A 15,077-nucleotide genomic window follows, 5' to 3' on the forward strand; every position below is an offset into this window, starting at 1 on the left:
TGTTGGTTCGATCCCCGGCTCCCCCATCGCTTTGTGTGACTGTGTGTGATTGTGAGTTTAATTGGGTGAATGAGAAGCAGTGTGAAAAAAAAGTGCAGACCATTTGCACACACACACACCGTATAGTCAAAAAGTTTTAGTCTGAAATCTCAAACGATCTAAACCCCATAACTGACATGTAATGACTCACTGACTAATATTATTAAATCAAATAATATTATTACATCAAAAAATCACCAGCTGCAGTAGTTCTGCTCCATTCAATACGAATCAGTAAAAGAAAACACGTGTGAAGAAATATTAAAAAGATTGGGAATTATTGTTAGAAATGAAAAAAAAAACCTTGGGTTATCTTTATTACCCTATTAAGTTCAATATAAAGTGAAACAAATTACGATTTTCTTGTTTCCTGGCAAGAGTGATCTCTGCTGCCACACTGATGAAGGTGTTTCGTACAGGATGCGTCACACAGGTGGACGTGTGAGCTTTATTTTGAAAAGCATGACCGGATGTTTGGAAGTTTCACCATTTTTTTTTCTTCCCTCAATCATCCATGACAGTCCTACAGTGGATAGGTGCGACAAAAAGTAGGTGAAAATTAGCAGTGAGGCAGATTTAAAGTCTTTTTTTTTTTTACTGATGGAAGTAGCTACGTTACCGCCTTAACCAAACGTGTTAACGGAACACAAGCTTTAACAATGGGGCCGAAACATGGCCATTCGCTGTTGAAGCGCTTCACTTGTTACCGCTTGGACAAGTTGTCCAATCCTCCATGTAGTGACAACGTTAGCGCTTTCGTTCCTCGTGCAGCGAACAGCTCGCTAACCGTGTTAGCACCGAGCACATCACCCTGCACACGGCGCCTCATCACTGCAGCTGTTAGTCACAGGGAGAAGCCGCCGACATGGAGGTGGAGGCGAGGTCGCCAATCTGCTCTGACACAGATGACTTTAAGAGGTAAATGTGCCTTGTTAACATCAAATACGTTTGTGGCACATTTGTTGAATGTCACAATAGAAGAGAAGTCCTGCTCAGGTCAGCTGAGGTCATGTAAGGTTAACTGTTACGTTAAGCCTGACTAGGACACTCATTGCCACTATATGGACGAAATGAAATGACACTGTAGAAACTGTCAGCAGGCAGGTTTTTGTATTGGCATATATTCTGTTCACAGAGCTGATCATGGGTTTGTCTTTGAGTTAATTAACCTTCATGTATGTTTTAAACTATCCACCGTTGCTCCTAATGTATTTACAGAATTACCAAAGGCCATTCTAAATTTCTGGCTAAGGAAATATTGAACAGTTTACTAAATGACAAAAAGCCTTAACTGGTTTCCTCAGGTTGCGACTTTTTCTGACAGCCCAATTCCCTCCCCAGCTGTGCAGTGCCGGTCCAAGCCCGGTAGAAATTGGGAAAGGGTTTCGTCAGGGCATCCGGTGTAAAAACTGTGCCAAATCAACATGCGGACAATGATTCGCGGTGAAATCACGGGATGAGCCGAAAGGAGAGTAGTAGATAGATGGCTAAGATGGTCTGCAGTGATCTGCAGTGATCAGCGGCTTTCGGCACCAAGGTGCAGGGCAGGGCTGCACCTGGTGGTGTGGGATTTGATCCCACGGCCTTCTGCATCCCAACCCGATGGTCTATCGGGGTCCCGATCCCTTTGCACGGTCTACAGTGCTAAACTTAAAACAAAACACCAGTAAAGAAGAGGCTATTTTACAAAATTGACATCAGTTTATCTTTGGAAGCATTCAGAGTTTATATTGATGCTGAAACATAAGGTTTTGGAATAAACTGTCGGTGCGCTCCTGCTTCTATGCAAGTATATTTCTTGCCCACTGTTGAACTGTATTAATTATGTGCTTGATGCCGACAGTAATATAGAAAAATAGCTGTGTCCAAAATGATGTACAGTTTGATTTTTGGCTCATACTGGTTACATACAGAGCTCAATGCAAAAATTGATAAAGGGAAAATGACAGATGCTCAAAGTTGGGTATTTATTTCCTGAATAGTCACTGTGTCTAAACACTTCTTTTTATGGATTTCAGGGCTGACTACATCCAACCAAAGCATCCAGTATGACTTGAAACCAGATGTATCAAATTCTGAAGGCCGGAAGCTGTTTTTCGACACACATGCTGTGGTGCGACTCTTTGAGGAAAATGGTTTGGCTTTCTCCTTTTCTCTTTTACAACAATTGTGTTAGCAGGGTATTTGATTTTTTTTTATTGGAATTGAAAACTTATTAGATAGACGGCCTTACTTGTGATCGTGGCACTTGACAACTGCTTGTCGTTTCCAGTTAAGGGGGTATTAACTGGGTTATAAAACACAAATGTATGAAATCTGGGGTTCATCATCAGTGATGTACTGAGCTTTACCGACCAAATCTCCTCTGTCTGTGAGGCAGCAGATTTGCCCACTACAACATCAGAAAGATCAGATCCTGCAGTAAATTTCTGAATATGCAACCCCACATGGTGGTAGAGCATTGGGTTGGGATGCAGAAGGACGCAGGTTCAAATCCCACCCCACCAGGTGTGGGCCACCTTGGTGCTGGTCCCGATCCCGTGTAAAAATGGGAGGATTGCTGCACTTCCTATGCATTTAAATCTAAAAGTCGTTCTTTCACTTGCATCTCATGAAACAGAAACATTTCCTCTCGTGGCGGTTTAATGTTTTCTCCTTGACTTGGATGGTTGCTACCTTGTACCTCACTTGTAAGCCACTTTGGATAAACATATCAACCAAATGACTAAATGTAAAGGTAATGTTGCCTTGCTGACTCGGAAGAAAGAAGGTGGAAGTGTGCTGATATGAGCTTGTAATGATGATAAACCTTATCTTCTGTCAACAGGTTTTACTGCTCCTCAAGCTGAGACGATGGTTAAAGTCTTGGTGAGGATGACAGACTCTAACATGAATATCATCTATAGTGACATGGTAACCAAAGTGAACCAGGTGGGAGGAACTAACATAAATATGTAGATCTTTATGATTTACCCAATGAGTACTGTGCTTTTATGGCCATTTTTTTAACCTCGTGTGTGTGTGTGTGTGTGTGTGTGTGTGTGTTATATGGCAGGAAATAATGCTGCAGCGTGTGATGTCTCAAATAGCAGCTGTGAAGAAGGACATGATAATCCTGGAGAAGAGCGAGTTCTCGGCTTTACTAGCAGAGAATGAGGTGAGTGCATTGATCAGAAAGTGGAAGCTGCTCTTCATATTCAAGCCTGTTGTTCTTCTCATGACCTCTGTGATGTCGTGGCCATGCACACACACACTGCAGTCAGATAGTTGGTGTTATTTTGGAGAGAAGACTTTGTCTAGTTACCGGGTAAATTTCTGTAATTTCTGTGATTGTATTTTAACTTCTCTTCCAGAAACTCAAGGTCCAACTATTGCTGCTCAAGATCCAACTTGCTGTAAGTTTTTTGCTCTGCTTAATAACCTTTCAGTTTCTTGTTTTTGTTCATGATATTTTTATGAACCTTTGTTTGTTGTGTTTTCCTATGTGTACTCTTATTTTGCAGGATGTAATGAATAAACTGCGCTCAGACAATATTTTGGACATAATCTCAGAGAAAAGCCTTGTAAAGGAATTGGTAAGTGTTTAAGGGGATTCAGTTATTAAATTATTGTAGTGATTGTAGTTCTCCAAAGTATTTGTTTTCAGAATGTATTCAACTTAAATGAGTTTATAGCTGCCTCACAAATTATTGTAGCTGTCATGTAATAATTATAATCAGTACCTGAAGTTAGTGAATGAAAGCGAAGATGAAATTTTAACATGTCATCTCCTTATTCCAACTACCAGTGTTCCTTTCTTTTCTTTCACAGACATTTCAGTCTTTTTATGTAGAGCCAAGTTGAGAGCTGACTAGAAACGTGGGAGATATGGGGTGTAACAACACAGGGCCTAAGCCATATTCACACTTGAGATACTGCAGTTATATTGCATGTGCCTTAACCAAATGACTATAAGCGCATTAGTGCTACTCTTGCAATAAAAAAAAAACATTTCAAATTTTCAGAAAACAGGGCATGAGAAGAAGTTTCTGGAAATGCGAACAGACATTATGGAAATGGTTTGTATATATCTAATGCACCCCCATTATTTAATTCCATTATTAATTCCATGACATGATAAGAGTATGATTTGATACATTCTCACTCGTTTCTGCCTTTTTTTTCACAGACTGCAGAGCAAGATCGTCATTTGACTCAGACCAACATGAAAATAGACACTGAATTTGCTGGTTTGAAAACCATTTTAGTGTCTCATAAACTGGATACTATAAAATACCTTGCAGGTAGGATGTGGTAAAGCTCTGTTTGTTAAAAGTTAATTGATCAAACATTTGTAGAAAAAAAAACTATAGTCCATCGATGTAACTTAGTGGATTTTGTTTCCCTTTTTTTTAGGTTGTGTGTTCACCTGTCTCACCGTGATCTTGGGTTTCTATCGTATTTGGATGTGAACAGTTATTACACAGTAATGTGTAAATGTTAGGTAAGCATTCCTTTGGAAGTCCAGTATTTATGATAAATGATCATTTAACCTATTAATTGCCCCTGCAGTAGTTATTAGGCTGTGTTATCCTGAAGGTGCTAACTCCCATGAGAGGCGACACTATTCTGTGGTGTTTTCTTAACTCATATTCTTACCCGTGCAAAAACACTTACTTTCTTATTAATACTTGAATTTTAAACATATCGTGTGAATCGAATGCCATTCAAAGACCAGTTCTCTTCCCCAATAAATTTTTTTTGCATGCTATTGATCAAAATTTGATCAGAATCAAGTTTTTTTTGGTTCAAATAACTTGAAAAGCCAAATTGTGTTTTCGTAGTCATATTTTATTTACAATAAATGTCAGTAAATAAACAGTCGTGTTTGTTGATGCAGTGATTAAAATGAAACTCCAGTCCAATCATACAGTTTCAGTCCAGATTGTTTTGTAATTTAATTTAAACAGTAAATGTATGTATGCATAAAGAGTTTTAGTCATTTTACGTGGATTTTTTTTTTTTCTAGTTTGTGATTTCAGGAGTTTCTTAATACCATTTTCAGACTGATATTTGAAGAAAATGAATTGTAAATAAATGTTAATAAATGAAGTTTTATGTAAACATTTATTTGATGTACTTTTGTGCTTTTTGTCTACTCGACATTTACTGTTTCCCCTCTGGCTTATATCAAGTATGTATGTCAGAAGTAATTTTCGTAGTGACTGTGGCGCAGGAAGGTAGAGCGGTTGTCCACCAATCTCACAGTTGTTGGTTCAATCCCCGGCTGTCACATGTCGAAGTGTCCTTGAGCAAGACACTGAACCCCAACTTAGTTGTTCCTGGTGAGTGTTGGCCAGCTGCATAGCAGCTCCCCCATTAGTGTATGAGTGTGTGTGTGATTGTGAGTGTGATTGGGTAAATAAGAAGCAGTGTAAAGCGCTTTGAGTGCCAATAGGTAGAAAAGCGCTATATAAGTGCAGACCATTTACCATTTATCATTAGTGAGTGAATTAGCGAAGATAACACAGAAACATAAGCAGAAATCTAAAGTTGTCTAAAAATACCACTCAAAAATGCGTTATCAGTTTACTCGAGCTTTTATTTTGAAAACCGTTTGACCCGGACGTGTTATGGTGTGACAGCATGTGTATCTGTTAAAGAAGCTTTTAACATTCAAGAAGAACCACATGGCAGTAAATCGTAAGTTTACATGTGTGTGTTAACGAGAGCACAAGTTGTAAACAGTAGTTTAAAATAACTGAGATGTTACAAAGAAACTTCTGGAGTCAGATGATATAACGCTATAGCGCTGAGTAACGTTAGTGAGGTCAGTTATTGACATAGGTTCACTCGTTAACGTAAGACAACATAACCTCCAGTTAACTGTTTTCAAGTGGTTTTCTACAATCTAACGTTTTTTGTTTGTCAGCATTGGATGTAGCCACATGTGCAATGGTGACGTACATACAGTTAAGATTACACACCGATCAATGGACGGGTGAACATTTACGCTGGCTATGATGAGTAGATTGTCAGCCACAGCAGGGTTTTACTACAGCATCAATCATTAATGTGTTTATTATACTCACCAGCTGATAACTAGTTTATTGTATATTTACAGGTACTGTTGAGTGTCCGTGAAAACAATGGCTGACGCATTCAGCAGCAGCTCGGAAACTGTAATTCAGCGTGTGGTAGATATTACAGTGACGACCAATACCGCTCCGGAAAAACTTGAAGAATCGTATGAGATTAAGAAGACTTGTGATTTTATCAGAGAGCACCACTTCGAAAAGGTGAGCACACTGTAAAAATGGAATTGATTAGCTGTCTATCCTTTGAAATTTGAAATAAATACATGATACATGTTTGTTTAAATCAGAGGTACCTATGCCAAGTGTGTAATTAGAACCTCTGGTCCAAATGATTCATTGCTTTATGTTCACAGGTTGCTTTGCAGTTTCCTGACGAGCTGCTGGTGGATTCAGTTGCAGTAGCGGTGGAGATTGAGAAAATCTGCAATGTCAAGACATTTATACTGGGAGACACATCCTATGGCAGGTAATAGATCAGATTCAACTGAGAAAACTTCAAAACATCCGCTCAAGCCACTTATCTCCTCTAAAGTAAATTTTGATCCAGTGTAAGGGATTTGTGAAATAAATAGTTTTACAAATCATGTTTTAGTAAGTGAAGACATCCCTGTAATTATCCATTCATTCACATCATCAGTGGCCTGTTAAACTGGCAAAGGTTGGTTCAGAGTTTCTGGGCATCCTCGGATAGTCATAGATTGCTTACGCGAACGTTGTTTGTTCTGTTTGGCTGAGTCAACAAACTAACTAAGTGTTTGCAAAACCTCTTAACAAGAATAGGATTAGTGATGGGTAATAAGCAGTTCACACATGTTGCTCATACCAAGCGCCTAGTTTGCCTGTTGGGTGAATGCGCAGTCATTGCTGAGGTTTTTGTAGACGGAGTGAAATTTTGCTTTCGGCGCACACGTCCACGCTGACCTTTGATAATATTTCAAGATAATAAAATTAGCATTACATTGATACAGGAAGCATACTCTGACCTTAAAATATCACCTTTAGCCACTGTGGTTTATGTTTTATTATGTTTAAACATACACGGTATCTTGTAACAACTGCTGCATGAACGTATGGATAAAGGATTTAGGTGGTTTGGCTTTTCTCTCTTCTCTTGAACAGTTGCTGTGTGGATGAGGTAGATGCAGAGCATGTCGGAGCAGACTGCATTGTGCACTACGGCAGTGCCTGCCTGAGTCCTTCTAAAAGACTGCCCTTGATGTACATCTTTGAGAAAAGGCCTGTGGATGTGGAGAAATGTGCCTCAGCCTTCAAAGAGCTCTACCCTGACACACAGAGTCACACAATCATCCTGTATGATGTCAACTATGCTCATGCGATAAGTAAGATATCACAATCTCTTCGTTCACAGCAAGGTTTGATAATAGTTTCTCTCTGTTAATCTAATACAAATATTTTCTTTTCCCAGATGATCTTGTGACTCTCCTGTCTCCAGAGTATCCAAACCTTGTCCCCTCGGAAGTCGTTGTTGAAGGAGAGCAGTGTTACAGTCACGGCCGCATTCCAAGACAACATAATGAAACCAGTCCGTCAGAGCAAGGAAACGACTGTGCTATTTATCAGTTCGGAAGACAGATCTTTATAAAAAGTGGTTCAAGCATAACAGATTACAGTGTGTTCTATGTTGGCCAGGAGGGAGCCACTCTGAGGAACTTCATGATGACTTGGAACCGCTGCTCGTTTTGCTCATTTGACCCCCTAACATTGAAGGGAAGGACTGAGTCAGTCAGCATCAACCGTGCACTCATGAAGCGATATTATGCCATAGAAAGGGCCAAAGATGCCAGCGTGGTGGGAATCCTTGTCGGCACACTGGGGGTGGCTGACTACCTGACCATTATCCAGCAGTTGAAGGAAACCATTCACAGGGCTGGCAAGAAGAGCTACACATTTGCCATGGGGAAACTCAACGTGCCCAAACTTGCAAACTTTCTTGAAATCGAAGTGTTTGTGTTGATCGCATGTCCTGAAAACTCCCTGCTGGACTCAAGTGAGTTTTACAAACCCGTGGTGACACCGTTTGAAATGGAGGTGGCCTGCAACAAGAACAGAGAGTGGTCTGAGGAATATGTCATAGACTTTCGACAACTCCTACCAGGTCAGATGGAAGTTTGCTCACATTATTTGTGTTGATGGTTTCAGCGTGTGTAGGCCTATTAGTCAGTTTTGAGAAACACTAAAACAATGATCAAATGGATAGAATAATATAATTCGGTGTTACCTCCAGGAAAAAAGTTCCATTTATTATATAAATTGCTTCTATGTTATAACGTTTGTTCTTTTTATTCATACTGTAAGTAAAATAGTAATAGTTATGATTTTGCCCTACATTTGGAAATTGTTCACTTCTACTGTTACTGTATATTGCATTGCGGTCCAAAGTGACCTCTTATTGCAATACTGTTGGGACATGTTTTAAATGATTAGAAGTTTCTTAAAATATTGAATGCAGTTCCATTTTCAGTTATTAGTGCAGAATTTATTTGCATCAATTCAGTATTATATTTTGAGCTGTTAGAGGGGCTGTCAGCATTTGACAACAGTGGGCTAAGAGAATAGCACACGGTCTCAGAAATGGCACCACCATGGCAGAGTGTCAATGGGAGATGAGAAATGATTTATTTTATACAAATACTGATAAAAGTTGCAAACAGAACCTTGCCCTGATGGCTGCAAGTGTATGGGATAGTCAACATTATTGAAAGCAGCAGAAAGGTCATGTTTTCCAAAGTCCACTGACTACAGTGAGTCATTTATTTCGAGCAAGCAAGGCCAACAGCCTTTAAACAGGATTGGTATTCAATCTTTTTTTTTTCTCAAGAACTGAGGCAAATTGAGAGAAAATGTTTTTAGAGCCACGGAGTTGAAATGAATTTCTTGCAATTGGACAGAATTTGAGTACTGGTTTTGTCTAAAAGAAAAAATTAGTAGCGATACCTTTTTTTAAAAAATTTGTTTGTCAGCCAAAAACGCGGGACTAGTTTTTTATCATCAGTGGCAATATGAAAATTGTAGACAGTTTTTTTGCTGTGTTCAATGTTTGTTTTTTGTTGTTTTTTTCTTTCCATCTCAAATGTGTCCTAGGTGGACAGAGTCATGTGCCTTTGGCTAATCGGCAACAGGAGGAGGCAGATGAGACTGATGTGTCTTTAATCACTGGAGCTCTACGCAGACACAACCTGTTGGAAGGTGACTCTGCGGAGTCTTCGTATTGCTCCTCTGTGGTCCTAAGGAACCAGACGATGACTGTAGCCAACACCAACGTCGCTGGTAGGAGCCAGGAGAATAAACTGACGCTGAATTTTAAGAAATTGTTTGTTTTAATTTCCATAAATCCACAGTGTATCACAGAATTTTGCACACAATGCATGATACCAATGCATGTTAAAGCTTGCATAAATACAGAAAACATTCATAATTAGACCTATATCATGACAAATCTTCTCTTCTCAGCATCTTTTCTGGCAGAACGAAGTTGGCGTGGCTTGGAGCAGAAGTTAGGAGAGACACCTGTGGTGAAGGCAGTGGAGGGCAGGAGAGGCATAGCTATTGCCTATGAAGAAGAGGGGACGTCCCCATAATTCATAATCAACACGGTCTTTAGCACATCATTTAATCATGAATGCCTGCTGTACCCATGTTCAGGGTATTACTCGTAATTACCGTAAGTCATTAATAAATGCTTTTCATAAACCGGTATCAAATATGACCAGTTTTTTAGCATATTACTCACAGAATAGATGATTTAGGTTACAATGTTTTACATTTGTGTAAAAGTATCATGACCATTGTTGGAGATAAAAAAAAAAAAATGTATATTCTAATGAGAAAATGGTTTTGGTTGGGTTTACTGAACCTGTTTTCAGCTGTTTAGCTGCCCTTAGTCACCTGCTTTCAAATTTGGGCTTATCACTGGTTCTTTACTGGAAGGTCTTCCACGAAAGATGCAGGGAATATTCCAGTATTCCCGTTACATTGCCCTTCCAGCCAGTCCTGGTTAACTAAGAAAAAAGTTAGGAATTAGAATCCTATTTCTTGATAATATCACAGTACTTCTGATTATTTAGGACAAATAAATGGCCAAAAGAATGGTCTCACTTTTAGAGAGCAATGTGATTCTGTCTCCTTGATGAAAACACAGATCTTCTGGATTTGACGACTCATATGAATAAAGTGCCACCAGGTAAATCCCCTTCTGTGCCTTTGCTTCACTTTGCTTAAAACCACAAAATACACGAAATAAATTTCTGCTTAGTTTAATCATGAGTTGATCGATGTGAGCTTGGTTTGCGGTTACTTCATGGTTTTCCCAACAAAATCAATTCTTTAGTTTAGGGGCTCATTGGGTTTAGGGCATTGGTTTGGGATGCAGAAGGCTGCACGATCAAAAACCAACGCCACCAGATGTGACCCTGCCCAGCCACCAAGGACCACCTTGGTGCCGGTCCCGAGCCCAGATAAAATGGGAGCGTTGTGACGGGAAGGGCCAAATCAACGTGAGGAACACGTCCCACTGTGACACATGCAGGGAGAAGCCGAAAGCTGTTGATTTGATCTTTTTTGTCACACACTTCAGAAACCAGTTGAGTTGCATGTAAGATTATTTTATGCAGGGTAAATGTAGAAGTAACCAAATCATTCCAATACCCACGTTAGGATGCTACATATTCAAGCAGAAAAGGTGCAGTTGTCGCACAGCAGTAGAGGACCACTTCTTACCTCCTTGGTTTTGCACCATAAGGTGAGGCGTCTACCACTGACAGTACTCCACACACTTTCCATATCTGTGTTGGCACTGATTACACTTTTTCCGCTGGCCTCAGATGTTAAACTAAATCGGGAAAGAAAGGATTGAATTTTATAATCCACCACTGACAAAATCCCCAAATTAAACTGGAAAGGTTCTTATGTGCATTGTACCTCAAGGTGATTGTTGTTGAAGGTTGTTTCAGTTTCTTACTGATCTTGCCAATCAGGACCCCATAGGGAGAATCACGTGGTACTGAGACTGCAAAGTTGAATGTGAAATGGACTTTGACAATAAATGAGTTGTCAGTAGACTGTGCATCCTGTTGAGGCTGTAAGGACACATAGATCGTCAGAGAAATCAAAGGAAGAGCTGTTACACTTAACACGTCAGCTTACTCAGGATGAGCAGCGTACCGTCCGTTCTGCATTTCCATTACTGTCACCAGGACCTTTAATACAGAGGATGGAAAAAAAGGCGGTGTTCAAGTGACTGATATAGTACTGTACCAGAAAATGGCAGTTTAGTTTGCTCAATTCTTGTTACTAGAAGTTTACCTTCTGTCCTCTTAGGTCTGGTTGGTGGCACTCGGCTAGGGTGTGTTCGTGCTCCCTATTCATAGTTATTTCCATTTGAATGCCAAAAAAAAAAAGAAAAGGATTAAAAATGTGCTTTGTGTGGGAGTATGCAGAATGTACACATAGTTTCATACTAATATAATCTGGTGGTCATGACAAAAATGTGACACATTTTACAACATGCCATTTTAGAAGAATATAATTTAAAATTATTATTTAAAAAAAACTACTCATACAATATCAAACATTTTCAGGACAAAATGTCAACCACACAATCCTTACTTTGGATTTTAGAAATATTCAGAAGGCGTTTTTAAAAATGTGCAGCGTGTTCAACATGACTACGGCAGAAAACAATGTTCATTCCTCACCTCATTCTGTTTAGAAGCCAAAGAGATCTCTAAACGTTCCAGGTAATTGTAAGGAACAAGTCCCCTCTAAAATATATTAGATAGTCATGTATAAATTGAGAGAGCTGTCACATAATGTAAAATGAATCATAGGTTGTTTGTGTATATTTCATTTGGAAATAGTGTACTGTCTATTGTGGATTTACTCTTTCATTGAAGACTACAGAGGCCCAGTTGTCAGCACCCTTCTGCAGCACAAACACGATGTTGCCCGGTACTACAGCCAGTTCATCACTGGTCTCAGGAACAAACTCGAACAGGACTGTGTGAGGTTCTCCTTCCAAAGCTCTGAGAAAACATAAGACACACATGCTGAGACAGTACACACAGTTGATGGCATTTACACAAGGATTCAACACACAGCTCTTCGAAGTCTGGTGGAAATGGGATGGATGTCATTTTTTGTTACTGGGATTGCTGGAAAATGAAAAACAAAAAAACAATTTACACCTCAAAACAAGTTTTTAAAGAAATCTGGTCGCAGCTTAAGGACGTCAACAGTGTAGTTAGTGTTAGCTGCTGGTTGTTAATCTCAACAGTAGGTGGCCCTCAAGATAAAGATGCTCAGCGTTATAGAAAACTAACTGGTCAAGGCAATACACACAGGAAACATAGACTAACTTAAGAACGAATTGACTAGTTTTGGCTGAAGTTAAATTCCAACCATCGCATCTGTTGTGATCATCTAGTCTATGTAGTTATAAATTGATCACACTGAGAATAGATTGTTGTACCTGAGAACCTCTCGTTCCTTTGGACGAGTTGGACCATCTTCAACCTGTGAGGTGAAAGTGAAGCATCCAGTCAGTGTTGTTGCAGAAAGTTCCATTCATCCTGTAGTTGTCCCCAGCACGATGCAGTACAGTCTCACAGTAATAGTTTCTTAGAACAAAAACTAAAAATACTCTTTAACATTGTCATGTTTAGTGTTACATAAGGGTAAATTATCACAGAATAATTTATACTGCACATTGTCTTGTCCTTGCTTGATCATCACCGAGAGGTAAATAAAGGAAGTTTACATTTTTAAAACCAACGAGGTACTGAGATCTCCTCTTTAAAGCCTTTCAGTTAAAAAGATGCAGGTCAAAATTCACAGTCCTTGCTCTTTGCAAACCTGTAAGCAAATGTGTATCTAAAGCTAACATGAGGTCTTAGCAGTTTAAATGTATTAAGTCAAATGAAATCAAGTCTCAACAGCGTTGAGTGGTAGGAACATTTAAAAGATTTAACCTGCAACTTTGGAAAAAATGCACCTATTGTGAGAAACAAATTACATCCATTTGAGGCATCTTTTGAAGGAACCTCTCAAATATGTTTCAGCGCTCATATGGGCACCTGACTGTTGTTTTAACACACACTTCCAAAATCAGAACCCCTTCAATATTCCATCAGATTGTGCTGTTTTTGTTAAGCCCATGTCACCTGTGGCTGTAATGGAGCAAATCCAGAGAAGTCATCCCGAGGAACAACAGAGGCGACCACCTGAGGGTAATACCAAAAAAGTAAAGTTATATACTTCACATTCTTCTGAAGTTTTACCTCAAATGTATTCATCTCCCTTAAAAGACTAAGCACTTTATAGTAACACAACTGGCATCTTACTGGAATGGTGCTCATGTCACAGAAACAAAGAATACGGTGGAATTAGAGAATCTCTATTACCTTTGCTTTGCCCAGATAATCCTTTTTCTCCAACTCCGCAACATAGTGCTTATTTGGTTTGAATAGCTCTTTTGATGGAAACTCCACTAGTTTAAAAAGCTTCTGTTTCTGTTGAACAGACAAGAGAGAAAATTCCACTTCAGTTGCTGATACCAGCGATTTTCAACAGATGCTGTACATTTGACCTTTAACCTCGAGTGGTTTGTATTTATTAGCATATACACTTAATCAATTCACTGATAAAGATACGTATCTGCCCTGCCATCACTTTAAAATAGAAAGAACAACTGAATTAGATGTGTCATTGATAAGTGAAGCCTCAAGATATTTTATTGCACCCATGGATTATGATAAGAGTGGCCACATTATAACTAACCAGGGTTGACTCATGAGCTTTGTTAATCAGACCAAGCTTGGCCTCTGTCTTGTAGCTCTTAGCCTTAACAAGGTTTTCATGAGCTTTTTTCCAGTTTCCCAGCTGAGCCTCAGCCAGAGCCATGTTGCAGAGAACCTGGAAGGAGACATTGTGTTAGAGAAACATCTACTTGAGAACGGAGCAAAATAAATATACAAAAAATGTGTAAATCATATAATAAGGATAAGGTTACAAAGACATATAAAACATAAATTAAGGTATTTATGACACTGTAATATCCTATCATATCATAAAGTTCTTACCTCACATGCATATAATTTGTATCTGAGACCAAGTGCTTTGTAATCTATCAGCTGGTTGCCTCTTAGGGCTTTGAAGGCATGTTGGAAATCACCTAAACTCTCCTCATACCTTTGAACAGGAATAATCCATTTAATTATGTTGCATGTAATTTTTACAGTGAGCGAGTAAAAATCTAAATTTATAACAATTACAGCACACGGTGTTTATTACACAGCGTTTTAAAATGACTGCTACTCATGAAAGTGTACTACTATGTGACCATTTTGTCAGGTGACAGCTGTGTCTTGCCTTTTCTTTCTGTAAAAGGTGATTCCTCTTTGAAAGAAGGCAACAGCCAGATGTTCATCCTTGCGTATGCTGTAATCAAACGCCTGAGAAAAATGAGAAAACATAGTGACTTCCTCTAGAAGAAAGGAGAAACAGCAAACTGTACTTCTTCTTTCTCAGTGACTGGCACTTTCAGACAGTGTAATTTTAAAAAGTGCGTATATTGCAGTTTTCTCAACAAGATATTACTTTTTTGTTGAGTAATAATTAATTATATAAATACAGCGTGCAATGCTTTAGACGTACCTTTTCTGCAGCATCCAGCTCTTGGTTAAGAAGATGCAGACACCCAATATCAAAACAGATTTTGGAGTTTGGTTCTTGGATTGACAAAAAAATCCTGAGAGCTTCTGACAAATCCTGTCTGTCAACACAACTGACAGCTTCATCCCACTGGCGCAGAGTGTCCACAAAAGACATAGCTGCGGGTCGGGAGGTTTACTGAACTGCACGCCAAATGAGGGAAGCTCTTCTGATTTTAAGCAGCAAGATAAGGAAGTGTGATGACACCCACTGTTGGTAAATTTAGAGTGTATT

The 15,077-nt window shown here is 39.2% G+C and overlaps 3 protein-coding genes across 5 annotated transcripts; 2 read left to right on the plus strand and 1 right to left on the minus strand.

Annotated features, from left to right (window-relative positions):
* Positions 1–525: 525 nt before the first annotated feature.
* mcur1 (mitochondrial calcium uniporter regulator 1) lies at positions 526–5,148 on the plus strand. Its single transcript, XM_067487048.1, has 9 exons — positions 526–957; positions 2,058–2,174; positions 2,867–2,970; positions 3,095–3,196; positions 3,393–3,434; positions 3,543–3,614; positions 4,044–4,097; positions 4,208–4,322; positions 4,435–5,148. Exons 1-9 carry the CDS (start codon positions 699–701, stop codon positions 4,488–4,490), a joined length of 921 nt encoding a protein of 306 aa, XP_067343149.1. The 5' UTR covers positions 526–698; the 3' UTR covers positions 4,491–5,148.
* Positions 5,149–5,615: 467 nt separating this feature from the next.
* Positions 5,616–9,831, plus strand: dph2 (diphthamide biosynthesis 2). Its single transcript, XM_067487047.1, has 7 exons — positions 5,616–5,721; positions 6,143–6,317; positions 6,470–6,582; positions 7,236–7,456; positions 7,543–8,232; positions 9,219–9,404; positions 9,588–9,831. Exons 2-7 carry the CDS (start codon positions 6,168–6,170, stop codon positions 9,713–9,715), a joined length of 1,488 nt encoding a protein of 495 aa, XP_067343148.1. The 5' UTR covers positions 5,616–5,721; positions 6,143–6,167; the 3' UTR covers positions 9,716–9,831.
* Positions 9,436–15,008, minus strand: ncf2 (neutrophil cytosolic factor 2). Of its 3 annotated transcripts, none has more exons than XR_010911770.1 (16): positions 14,787–15,008; positions 14,502–14,584; positions 14,213–14,321; positions 13,911–14,045; positions 13,535–13,642; positions 13,295–13,354; positions 12,604–12,647; positions 12,016–12,157; positions 11,831–11,896; positions 11,439–11,493; positions 11,298–11,332; positions 11,055–11,212; positions 10,854–10,965; positions 10,233–10,350; positions 9,991–10,135; positions 9,436–9,687 (listed from the first exon to the last, which is right to left on the minus strand). XR_010911770.1 is itself a non-coding variant. In XM_067487046.1 (16 exons), exons 1-15 carry the CDS (start codon positions 14,958–14,960, stop codon positions 10,044–10,046), a joined length of 1,491 nt encoding a protein of 496 aa, XP_067343147.1. In that variant the 5' UTR covers positions 14,961–15,008; the 3' UTR covers positions 9,436–9,687; positions 10,023–10,043. The 3 variants fall into 3 exon arrangements, 2 of the variants coding, with proteins under 2 accessions (XP_067343147.1, XP_067343146.1); XM_067487046.1 differs by having other exon boundaries at positions 10,023–10,135; XM_067487045.1 differs by having other exon boundaries at positions 9,436–10,135.
* Positions 15,009–15,077: the final 69 nt, after the last annotated feature.

The sequence above is a fragment of the Channa argus genome, chromosome 19 (genome assembly GCF_033026475.1).
Source record: "Channa argus isolate prfri chromosome 19, Channa argus male v1.0, whole genome shotgun sequence".
Taxonomy (NCBI): Eukaryota; Metazoa; Chordata; class Actinopteri; order Anabantiformes; family Channidae; genus Channa; species Channa argus.

Coding starts and splice junctions, on each gene's coding strand:
- mcur1 (XM_067487048.1), top strand. CDS start 699: ATGGGGCCGAAACATGGCCATTCGCTGTTGAAGCGCTTCACTTGTTAC. Junction 958..2,057: donor GACACAGATGACTTTAAGAG/GTAAATGTGCCT, acceptor TATGGATTTCAG/GGCTGACTACATCCAACCAA. Junction 3,615..4,043: donor AAAGCCTTGTAAAGGAATTG/GTAAGTGTTTAA, acceptor TCAAATTTTCAG/AAAACAGGGCATGAGAAGAA.
- dph2 (XM_067487047.1), top strand. CDS start 6,168: ATGGCTGACGCATTCAGCAGCAGCTCGGAAACTGTAATTCAGCGTGTG. Junction 6,583..7,235: donor GGAGACACATCCTATGGCAG/GTAATAGATCAG, acceptor TCTCTTGAACAG/TTGCTGTGTGGATGAGGTAG. Junction 9,405..9,587: donor AGCCAACACCAACGTCGCTG/GTAGGAGCCAGG, acceptor TTCTCTTCTCAG/CATCTTTTCTGGCAGAACGA.
- ncf2 (XM_067487046.1), bottom strand. CDS start 14,960: ATGTCTTTTGTGGACACTCTGCGCCAGTGGGATGAAGCTGTCAGTTGT. Junction 13,355..13,534: donor ATTATCTGGGCAAAGCAAAG/GTAATAGAGATT, acceptor TATTACCCTCAG/GTGGTCGCCTCTGTTGTTCC. Junction 10,136..10,232: donor AATCACATTGCTCTCTAAAA/GTGAGACCATTC, acceptor CTTTTTTCTTAG/TTAACCAGGACTGGCTGGAA.